The 12,531-nt window shown below is 33.7% G+C and overlaps 1 protein-coding gene across 1 annotated transcript in view; it reads left to right on the top strand.

Moving 5' to 3' along the window:
- The window catches only part of MALRD1 (MAM and LDL receptor class A domain containing 1), a 755,529-nt gene that overhangs the window by 483,498 nt on the left and 259,500 nt on the right, over positions 1–12,531 (top strand). The window contains 1 exon segment of the mRNA XM_072825144.1: positions 11,188–11,371. Coding sequence (XP_072681245.1) covers positions 11,188–11,371 — 184 coding nt within the window.

The raw sequence follows: 12,531 nt of genomic DNA, 5'->3' as shown, positions 1-12,531 counted from the left end.
CTTTCCCCCGGGAAGGTCGGTGCAGCTCCTGCGTCTCCGGGACGGGGCTCTCCTGTCCTGGGGACACTCGCCCCGGCCTCAGCCCGGCTCCTCGCGGGGCCCCTCCCCCTTGGAGGCCTTTTGTTTCTTTATTTCTTTTTCCCCGTCTTCCTACCTTGATAGAAGCGCGAACTCTTCTCACTGTAGCGTTCCAGCTGGTCTCTCTTTAAATCTCATGCCGAATTCGTAGATTTTCAGGATGATTTGAAGGTTATCTAGGTAATTTGGTGGGGACAGGTGACTTGGGGACCCTACTCTTCCACCATCTCGCCCCTCCTCCTCTTTGCCCATTTTTAATTGGATTTATTGTTGACCTTTAAGATTGTTGACTTGTGTAATTTAGATAACAATCCTTTATCAGCAGTGTCTTCTGCAAATATATCCTCCCAGTGTAGGCTTCTCTTCTAACTTTCTATCACAAAGTAGATGTTTTGAATTTTAATAAAGTCCCACTTTTCTATTAATACTTTCATGGATCTTGTCTTTGATGTTGAACCTAAAAAGATATCACCATACCCCAAATTCATGTACGTTTTTTCCTATGTTATCTTCTAGGAGATTTTAGTTTTACATTTCACATTTAGGTCTGTGATCCATTTGGAATTATTTTTTGTGATGGGTACAAAGTTTGTGTCTTCATTTATTTTCATGTGGATGTCCAGTTGTTCCAGCACCATGTGTTGAAGAAACTGTTTTTGTTTCATTGTGTTGCCTTTGTTCTTTTGTTAACGATCAGCTTGCTGTGTTTGTGGAAGTCTACTTAGGGCTCTGTTCTATTCCATTTATCTATTTATCTATTCTTTCATCAATACCACTTTGTCTTGATTAATATAGCTTTATAGAAAGTCTTCAAGTCAGATAGCATCAGTCCCCCAGTTTTGTTCTTCTCCTTTAATATTATATTAACTATTCTAGGTCTTTTGCCTCTCTTTACAAACTTCAGAATTAGTTTTTCAATATCCAGAAAATGCTTGCTGGAATTTTGATTGGAGTTGCATTGAATTTATAGGTCAAGTTGGAAAGAGATATTTGTGTATAGTTCCTTTCTTATAATGTCTTTGTTTGTTTTGGGACGAGAATAACCATGTCCTCATGGAATGAATTAGGAACTATTCCTTCTGCTTCCATCTTTTGAAATAAAATGTAGATTATTCATATAATGTATCTCTTAAATAGTTGGTAGATATCACAAATGCACTCATATGTGTCTGAGTCTTTTATTTTTGGTGGATTATTAATTATTGATTCAGTTTCTCTTATAGCTACAAGCATAGTCAGATCATTTGTTCTTGTGTGAGTTTTGGCAAATTGTGCCTTTCATAGTGTTAGTACATTTTATCTGTGTGATCAAATTAGTGGGAAAAGAGTTGTTTCTAGTTTTCCTTTATTATCTTTTTAATTTCCATAGGATCTAGAGTGATGTCCCCGCTTTCATTTCTGTTTGTTAGCATTTGTTCACTCTCTGTTTTGTCTTAGCATGGCTAAAGATTTATCAGTTTTTATCTTATCTTCAAAAAAATAGCTTTTGGTATCATTGATTTTCTCTATTGATTTTCTGTTTTCAATTTCATTGAATTCTGCTATAGCTTTTTAGTTCTTTTTTTTCCCTTCTCCCTTTTTTGGTCTTAATTTGCTCTTCTTGTTCTAGTTTTCCAGGTACAGATTTATAGTCCTAGCCACAATAATCAGACAAGAAAAAGAAATAAAAGGCATATGTATTGGTAAAGAAGAAGTTAGATAGTTTTAGATCTTTCTTCTTTTCTAATATATCCATTTAATACTACAAATTTCCCTCTAAATATCATTTTCTCTGAATTGCACAAATTTTGATGTTTTGTTTTCATCTCAGTTTAGTTCAAAATATTTTTTAATTTTCTTGAGATTTCTTATTCGATTCATCTGTTACTTAGAAATGTGTTGTTTAACCTCCATGTATCTTAGGATTTTAACTATCTCTCTGTCACTGATTTCTAGTTTAATTCAATTGTTGTATGAGAACAGATTCTGTATGATTTGTATTAATTTTTTTTCAATTTGATAGGTTTGTTTTATGGTCCATTGTATGATCTATCTTGGCAACTGCTCCATGTTAGCTTAAGAGAAATCTGTATTCTGCTGTTGTTGGATGAAGTAGTCTATAGTTGTCAATTATGTCCAGCTGATTGATTCTGCTGTTGAGTTCAGCTATGTCTATATTGACTTTCTGCCTGTTGGGTCTGTCCATTTCTAAGAGAGATGTTGAGGTCTCCAGCTATGATAGTGGATTCATCTCTTTCACCCTGCAGTTTTATCAATTTTTATCTCATATAATTTGGATGCTCTATTGTTAGGTCCTTACATGTTAAAAATTGTTATGTCTTCTTGTAAAATTGATCCCTTTATACTGGTAGTTTCTTTTTTTGGAACACTTCTCTCTTTGCTTTTAAATATACCTCAACAGGAGACTTCAATGTGATTTTTTAAATCTATTTTTTAAATTATGGTAAAATACATAGCACACAAAACTTAACAGTTTTCAAGTGTACAGTTTAGTGGCACTTAGTACATTCATATTATCATGTGATCATTACCATCATCTATCCAAGAATTTATGGTGAATAACTGAAACTCTACCTATTAAAAAGAGCCACCTTTTCATCCTCCCTTTTTTTTTTCAGGTTTCTATTCAAACTTTATGTTTTCTTGTTTTTGTCCTTTTTTTTTTTTTTTTTTTTTTTTTTAGTTTTTATTAAAGGAACAGGAGGAGGGGGACAATGGTCTCTCAGGCTGCAGGGGAGAGCCTCAGGTCCCCCAATCCCTCTGTTGAAGATGCTTATTGAGCTTGTGGTGTAAACTGGGTGGGGAAGTTGGCTTATAGTGCTAGAAGAGTCAGAGATAGGATCTATGACCCATCCAGCCCTCACAAGAAGACTCAGTGGGCAGGGGCAAGCCCCCTGGACTCTGACTCAGGCTTACCTGAGGGCTGAGGGCTGATGGTCCTGGTAGGCACCATGTTACTTTCTGTCTCTATGGCTTTGACTACTTTAGATCATATAGTATTTGTCTTTTTGTGACTGGTACTTAGCATAATGTCTTCAGGGTTTATCTATATTGTGGGTTAGGTTGGATACCCTTCCTTTGTAGGATAAATAAACATTTCATTGTATGAATTAACACATTTTATTTATCATTCATCTGTTATTGGGCATTTGGATTGCTTCTACATTTTCACTATAATGAGTAACAGTGCTATGCACATGGGTGTAAAAATATTTCTCTTCAAGTCCATTTCCAGTTCTTTGGGTACCTGGAAGAGGAATTGTTGGATAATACTGTAGTTATATCTTTAGTCTTTGAGGAGTTGCCTAATATCTATAGTGACTGCACCATCTTACTTATCAACAACAGTCTGCAAGGATTTCAGTTTTTCTACATCCTCACCAACACTTACTTTCTTTCTTTCTTTCTTTCTTTCTTTCTTTCTTTCTTTCTTTCTTTCTTTCTTTTTCTTTCTTTCTTTCTTTCTTTCTTTCTTTCTTTCTTTCTTTCTTTTTCTTTCTTCTTTCTTTCTTTCTTTCTTTCTTTTTCTTTCTTCTTCATTTCTTTCTTTCTTCTTTCTTTCTTTCTTTCTTTCTTCTTTTTTTCTTTCTTCTTTCTTCTTTCTTTCTTTCTTTCTTTCTTTCTTTCTTTCTTCTTTCTCTTTTCTTTCTTTCTTTCTTTCTTTCTTTCTTTCTTTCTTTCTTTCTTTCTTTCTTTCTTTCTTTCTTTCTTTCTTTCTCCTTTCCTTTCCTTTCCTTTCCTTTCCTTTCCTCTCCTTTCCTTTCCCTTCCTTTCTTTCCTCTTTTCTTTCCCTTTCCTTTCCTCTTTCTTTCCTTTCTTCCTTTTTCTTCCTTCCTTGTTTCCTTTCTTTTTTTCTTTCTTTCTTTCTTTCTTTCTTTCTTTCTTTCTTTCTTTCTTTCTTTCTCTCTTTCTCTTTCCTTTTTCCTTCCTTCTTTTTTTAATAGCTATTCTAACAGCTGTAAGGTGTCACATTGAAGTTGTTTTGTTATTGCTGACTTTAATATCCATCTAAGCTAATGAGTCCTCTTTAATAGTGAGTGATTTTTCCTGGTACTTACCAGGCCCATACCAGCTCATATAGATAGCCGTTTATTATAATTGCAGTGTGAATAATGGCCCATAAAAAAACCCCTTCTACAAGTTCTACTCAGTGACCTCCTGGGGCATGGGGAAGATACATCTAACTTCCACAGGCAGACCACTCCTTTCCTTGACACCACTGGTTGTTTATCCTCCAGCAGGAAACCAGGAGAATGATTAAGTTATGAATGTGTATATAAGATGTTAATTGCATTGAAATTTTCACATTATACTTCTAAAATGCTTATAGGTTGAATTTTTTGTGTTAGATTTTATTTCCCTTAAAAGTTGCCCAAAACAACCACTGTGGGACACCTGGGTGGTTCAGTGGTTGAGCATCTGCCTTTTGCTTAGGTTCTGGGATCCAGTCCTGTATCGGGTTTCCTGCAGGGATCCTGCTTCTTCCTCTGCCTATGTCTCTGCCTCTCTCTCTGTGTCTTCTGTGAATGAATATATAAAATCTGCTGAGTGAAGTAAGTCAGTCAGAGAAGGACAAACATTATATGTTCTCATTCATTTGGGGAATATAAATAATAGTGAAAGGGAATATAAGGGAAGGGAGAAGAAATGTGTGGGAAATATCAGAAAGGGAGACAGAACGTAAAGACTGCTAACTCTGGGAAACGAACTAGGGGTGGTAGAAGGGGAGGAGGGCGGGGGGTGGGAGTGAATGGGTGACGGGCACTGGGGGTTATTCTGTATGTTAGTAAATTGAACACCAATAAAAAAAAAAAAGAATATATAAAATCTTTAAAAAGAAAGAAGGAAAGAAAAGAAACGACCACTGTTTGCCAAACAGTGCCCATTGTTTGACAGTGTTCTGAAAGTTCAAGACAGTATAAGAATAACATAAAAAGAAAAAAAGAATAAATATTGCCAAGGATTAAATAAAACCCATGTAATAAGTAGACAAAATGGGGGTGGGGTGCCTGGCTGGCTCAGTTAGAAAGCATGCAACTCTTGGTCTTGGAGTTGTGAGTTTGATCCCCACATTGGATGTAGAGATAACTTAAAGTCTAAAAAAAAGACAATATAATTCTCTAATTATAAATCCTATGTATTGAAAATTTAATAAAACTATCTAGAGTCCAGCACATTAGCCAGGGACAATATAATTATATTAAAAAAAAACCATAGGTTTTACCAATTTTTTAATTTATTTTATGTGTGCTATTGTTTCAAGTGTGTCTTATCTTTCATTTTGTATCTATATTAATTTTTTATCTTCATTTCTAATAACTCTTTCCCTCCACAACCATTTTAATATATATGCTTAGTTGTATGCATTCTATAATATATGTGCTGCTCTTTTTGAATGTTTTAACTTTCATTTTACTATTTTTTCTCTTCAATCTGTATATTAAAGATACATCTTTGTTTTAATATATGCATCCAGTTGATTATTTCCCATTACTGCAAAACATTCTACAAGGTGTACTCATCATGTTTTGCCACTTCATCCTCCATTTATCTAACTTCCACAGAGCCTGAGCATCTCCTTATAAGCTATTTGATCTTTAAAGTTTCTTCTTACATAAATTATTTGTAAATATCTTACACATTTTTTTCTGCCTTGTCATTTTCCTACTGAACTTTTTGGAATTATTTTTATAGTTAAGTTTTTGGCATTTAACCTTTTTATATTTCTATTGCTGCCATGGTAAGACATTATTGCTATTTTTTCTCATTTTTTTAAGTCTACATTTTATTTTTATTTTTTAGGCTGATTTTGGTCTTTAACTTAAAGTATATACTTGTGCTCATTTATCCCTATTAATTTCTTCCCCTTAACTAGGTAAGCCATTTACCATGCTCTCATGGCAAAGTTACTTCTATTCTTTCCTTCTGTCCTTCTTTCTTTTCTGCCCTAAGAACTGATTATGTTAATATTTTCTATATTTTTGACTCTGGATTATTTGTAATAACTCTCTCTGTTCTTTGGTCCCAAGACGAAGGGATGTTTATATTTTAAGATTTTATGTTTTTTTTTTAAGATTTTATTTATTTATTCATGAGAGACACACAGAGAGAGAGGGAGAGAGAGAGAGAGAGGGAGAGGCAGAGGCACAGGCAGAGGGAGAAGCAGGCTCCATGCAGGGAGCCTGATGTGGGACCCGATCCTGGGACTCCAGCATCATGCCCTGGGCTGAAGGCAGGCACTAAACTGCTGAGCCACTCAGGGATCCCCAGATTTTATGTATTTATTTTAGAATCTCAGACATTTTCCACACTGAGCATGAACCTGACACCAGGCTTGATCTCATGACCCTGATATCATGACCTGAGCTGGATGCTTAACTGACTGAGCCACCCAGGCACGCCCTAACTTTTATATTTTAAAACTGATCTTACTTTCTATATCTTCTGTGAGATTCCCTTAGATCTTTTTTTCTTATGTTAGCATATACTCCAGTATTTGTGAAGGGCTCTCTTTTATGTCAAATTTGAAGTCCTGTATATCTGATGATCACTTTTTTTATGCCTTCATATTTGACTGCCAGCGTGACTCTACATAAAACTCAAGATTCAAGGTCATTTCCTTGAATACATGCAGTTATTACTTTACTGTCTTCTTGTATCCAAGGTTGCTATGAAGAAGTCTGATTTCTATCTAATTATTGACCTTTCCTTTTTCTGGAAACATTTAGCATTTTTTTTCCTTTGATATTCTTAAATTTTACTATAGCTCATAAGTGCATTTGTCTTTCTTTTTTATCTCATTTGGCACTTCATGATCTCTTTCAGTGTTCTCTCACTTCTGAAATATTATCTTTAATATTTTTGTTTCTATTTCTCTTATTTCTTAATCTTTGTAGAACTTCTTTTATCCATATATAAGCCTTTCTATTTTTATCCTTAAAATATCATTTTGATTTTTAATATTTCATACTCTTCATTTTCCTGCTGATTTCTCTAAAAGTTTTGGAATCAGATCTTTCTACTCATTAATTCTTCAATTGTGACTGTCCTGCTGTTTTCAAACCTGTTTTATTCTTTGTGTACATATTATATTTTTCTTACCCAATATTTCAATTTAGTTGCTTTCATCATTTCCTGTTTTATTTTATATTAATATATCTTTGCTTATCTCCTTAGGTATATACATGAAGCCTTTTATTTTTATTTTTTCTATATATTTTTTAAGTATTTAATTTCCAGTTAATATACAATGTAATATTAGCTTCAGGTGTACAGTATAGGGATTCAACACTTCCATTCAACACCCAGTGCTAAAACTCTGATTTAATTTGTTTTTAAAATTTTGCTTTAGATGTTATACGTTATTCAATTATTGTCATCTTGTAATGGTCTTTTGGCCTATGATAGCCTAGTAACTTTGACCTGTGAACTCATACATTTGGTGAAAGCCAACCCTTTGCCAGCAACCCACTCACCACTGTAACACATGTTGTCATATATCTATAAATAAATGTTATAATAAGTATGTAACTTATTTATTAAAAAGACTAAAATTCTAGTTAAGTGGCATGAAGAGTCCTGACCAAGCCAAAAAACAAATGATAACTCAGGGTAAAATAAGTCAATATTTAAAATGTTAGTTATTCATTAAATTATTTTAAGATTCATTTGGGAGACTGAATGTATGAGAAAACCCAAAGAACAACAACAACAAAAAAATTAAGGATGAAAATGTGATGTATTAAAAGAAACAGAAAATGTGATGTATTAAAAGGCAACATTAAGACAGTCAACTCAGGCTTAGCAATTTTACCTCCCTTCATGTCTTCGGTCTTTTTTTTTTTTTAATTTTTCTTTTATTATTTATTTACGATAGTCAGAGAGAGAGAGAGAGAGAGAGAGAGAGAGAGAGAGAGGCAGAGACACAGGCAAAGGGATAAGCAGGCTCCATGCACCGGGAGCCCGACGTGGGATTCGATCCCCAGTCTCCAGGATCGCGCCCTGAGCCAAAGGCAGGCGCCAAACCACTGCGCCACTCCGGGATCCCCATGTCTTCGGTCTTTTGCACTTATAATATTTATGCCTTAATTACTTCCTTTATATAAATTGAGAACCATATTAGATGGTATTTTAATTTTTCCTCAACCATCAAAATAACAAAATTCAAGAGGATAAGAAACGTTTACTATATTATTAATATTTTAGCTGTGTTTTTTTGTTCATTCTTGATATTCTAAGATTCATTCTTTTATCATCTCCTTTATGCTTAAAGAAACTCCTTTAGACATTCATTTAAGGTATGTCTACTGGTGACAAATTCTCATAGTTTTCCTTTACTTGAAAAAGTCTTGGAAGGAGGGGTCTTGGGGCCACTGGACCTGATTTGGGTTGAAGTCTAGGCTCTGCTCAGCCTTTGTTTTTGGGGAATGGGGACAGAGTTTTAGTATTTCTTACTGCTTTTCTTTTCATGACACTAAAGAGAAACTTTAACATACAGTATGAGGCAAATACATTGCCAAAACGAATATGCAGTATGAAAAAAAAACGGTCAATATATATAACATAATACATGGGAAATCAGTTCAAAGTTGGGTAAATGACTGAATTATGAGAAGAGAGTATTCCTTCAATTTCTACAATTTAATTATTATATTATGTCTATTTTTACTATTGTGGCCACTTTTCATATGTTTATTATTTTGAGGTGTTGAATTTAACATCCATATGAATGCATGCAAGAGATATATCCTTGGCCAGTGGCAGAATCATGAGTTGAAAGTAAGAGGTTTTGTTTTTTTTTTTTTTTTCCAATTTGGAAAGAATCAGAATATTAAGTAAATAAAACACAATGTATGTGGAGCACAAATTAGATTGATATATTATTACTGTTCTAAAAAATTGTTCTGATATATATTAATACATACCAGAAAATAAATAAAATCTGTATATAACTTTTCTAGTAATTTATTTTTATGACATTCTCCACAAGTTAGTCTCTTTTTTTCCACCTTTTTATTCCTGGTATCTAACATAGTGCATGTGAACATCAAATATTTGCAGAATAAATGAATGGATGAATGATAAGCCAGTAAGTAAATAAACTTCCATTTTACATTTGGATACATATAATTTTGATAATTATGAGGAATGATAGCAAATATATTAGAATGATATTCTATAGCAAAGTGCCATTTGGTTGATCCATGATTGGTTTTCAAAAGAATTCACCCTTGTTTCCTTTTCTTACTACATAAAATGATAATGGATATATTATTCGAATATCTTTTTCACTAGAAGGTCAGTTGTAAGATTGAAGAAATGGTTTTTATGTTATTGATTAAAGTGATCACACAACCTTCTGTGATGGTATTTGTTGAAAACCCTATGGGGATTTGTCATAGTTAATGAGTGGCTCTAGAAACTTCAGAAGTAAATTAATAGAAAATATTAGCAAAGTGAATTAAGTTTGTAAATTGAGACAGACTTTATCAATATCCATGCCTTGTTATGTTGCTATGTGTCAGACAGGCCTCTCTACTTTAATCTTTAACTAATCATTCCTTTGATTCCACATCACTACAACATCATGACAGTCAAAGATTAACCTTGAAAAAGGCTTCTCTTCTTCAGTCATCAAAAAAATATGATATTCCATTAAGTAGGTGTGAATTTCCCATTCCCTTCAAGGCAAAAGTTACATGAGTCTCTGGGTATAAAGATTTATCTTTTTTTTTTTTTTTGAAAGGATGTTCAGAAATCTGTCTAGACACTATTAGTTGTTTTGCAAAGTTAATTTTGGATTAACTGATAGGTGGCCCCACTTTCTCTGTAATTCAGCTAAGGAAGAACTCCTGGATTGGGTCTTCCTCAGAAGAACAATGTGTCAGCCTTATTTATCAACATTAGTGCCCAAAAAGCACAGATCTACAGAAATGTCACTCCTTTGGATCCTTTTAAAATTATTTCTCCTTTTTCTTCAGCTTATATTTAAAAGTACCTATAAATTATGTACTTCACAGTTGCATGCCATAAATCTATTGGAACAGCTTGCTTGATTTTCTGACTGCCATTCCCCTCAGTATTCCCCTCAACTCCACAAGTTTTATTACAAGCTTCAGACACAAAGGTTTTATTCGTTGTTGTTGATGCTAATTTGTTATGAAAACAAAATAGTGGACCCTGAGATATTAAACATTTGGGGCTAACCATAACCATTAACATATATGTACGTGTATAATATATACAGCAAGTATATATATTATTTATAATGTTATATATAGCAAATATATGGTTTATTTATTCTCTTTCTTTGTAATGTGTCCACTATCATCATGATTTATTAAAACATCTAATTCTCAGGATGACCAGGGACCAGAAACACAAAGAACAATGACAACCAAACTTAAACCTTCAGAGGGGATACTTACATAAGCTTTTTTAGGAAGTTAATTTTTCCTTTACAACTGAAGAATGTGATATAGACACAGTTGTAGTTGATTCTCATATAGCAATCATATTATAATATAATTTTTAAATACCCAAATTAAGAGAATAACAGAATTTTTGAAATCTTACTAATCTTAGAAAGCATCACTTTGCCACCATGGCTCACTTCACAATCCCTCTGTTGTATCCATCAGGAATAGAGAACTCTCCCACGTATTCCTCCTTCAATCCTTTTTTCTCTTTCCCTATGGAAATTATATCCACTCTTTGATGGAAGATACAATCTAAATAATTACAGAATGTGAATAGAAGGTTGAGGGAGCATCCAGAGCCATAAACCAGGGCTTCTGTAAAATGTTAAGATCCCTTAAGATATCGAGAATTTTGCGTTCATGCAAAGGAGAGATAGAATGACCTGGATAGAGCCCTTTTAAATAGTGGTGTCTCTGAAAACACCAAAACAGATTTATCAGTACTTCTTGTAGGAAGCACTGTAGTAAATTAACATCCTTCTTTGCTTTGATGAGATCAAGTATAGCACTGATATTGTTGGAGTTCCACTGTTTGTTTTTTAATCAGTTTTCACTAATAAAATGCCTCTGTTCTAAATGATTGATTTTTTTTTCTTTTGTGTTTACTCTCATACACACTTGTTACCTTCAGACAGAAAAAGGACTTTCAAGAGTATGGCAAGAGAGTGAGCAGAACTCCAGTGGTCATTGGCAAAAGGCTGTCATCCTGCTAGGAAAGCTAAGGAATTTTGAAGTCATATTCCAAGGTATCAGAACAAGAGATCTAGGAGGAGGAGCTGCAATTGATCACATTGAATTTAAAAACTGCATGACTGGTAAGTTTCTGGAAATCTCTTCTACTTGGAACAGTTTTCATACTCTAGCCATTTTATCTTTATTTCTCATTTACAAAATGTTCTGCTGTTACATATTTGGTACCTCCATAAAAATAAGTTGGAAGCCATCATTCCATAATTGTTGAACTTACATGTTAAGAGAGGATAGCTTCTCCCTCCCACAAGTGCACAAACATTTAATTCCTTCCTTTGTTCCAGACCATCCCTTTTCTAACATGTAGAAGTGTTCTTCTTTGCACTTTTTTCCTTTGCACTATTTTTCAACATGAATTAAGTGTATGCCTAATATTTACATATGTTTATCTAAAGTAATTTAAAGTGAGCCAGTAAAAAAAAATGTTTGAAAGCTGTCACTTAGTGGATATATGAGAAATAAATTCAACCAGGTGTAATTCAAGCAGAACTTGAGTTGAGAGCAAGGCTTTGGGTATTTATGCTACTACAGCAAGTGAACAGCAACTTGAAAAGTTTGCTATCATTTATCTCACTTCCAAAAGTGTGAAGTTTAACTCTACTTAGATTTTCTTTACAAAACTACCCAGAAAATGTCAAAAATAATTATAAATATCCTTGTACAGTTTCACAACTGGCAAAGTTCTTTTGGAGGCACTATTCCATTTGATTTTCCAAGATAGTGCCATGTGACATACACTGCCAATGAATTCTACACAGATTCACTCAGAGGCAAGATCCTGAAATAGGAAGCTAAAGTTAAGTGCTGTTTAATTTTATTATCGCTCTTACACTAAAGTATCTTTTCACTGAGGCATTTCAAAATGCCAAAAGTTTGGTATTTGGTGATGTTACAGCATCGGCTCTTTTATGAGTAAGGCTGCTTCAAAGATCCCAGGTGATCTAGGGAGCACAGAGCTCTAAGTATCCATGTCAGGAGAGGGATGGGATTTGGGCTTGGAGATGTTTGGGAGAGAGTACTGGATAACAGAAAATGAGGTTATAAACATATAATCATGAAAATTTATCTTAGAATATATGTGCTTATTCTAGAAGAATGTGCTTCTTTGGTTCTTTGCTAGTCATCTTCCTAGTAATAAGCTAAATTTCTGTTATAGTTAGTTCAATCTATAAATGATTCTGACAAGTTTAAAAATATCTTAAAAACTTTTTTTCTAAGATTTTAG

This window comes from Canis lupus, chromosome 5, assembly GCF_048164855.1.
Source record: "Canis lupus baileyi chromosome 5, mCanLup2.hap1, whole genome shotgun sequence".
NCBI classification, from domain to species: domain Eukaryota; kingdom Metazoa; phylum Chordata; class Mammalia; order Carnivora; family Canidae; genus Canis; species Canis lupus.
Note: the sequence above shows the minus strand (reverse complement) of the source record. Positions and strands in the feature narration are given on the sequence as shown.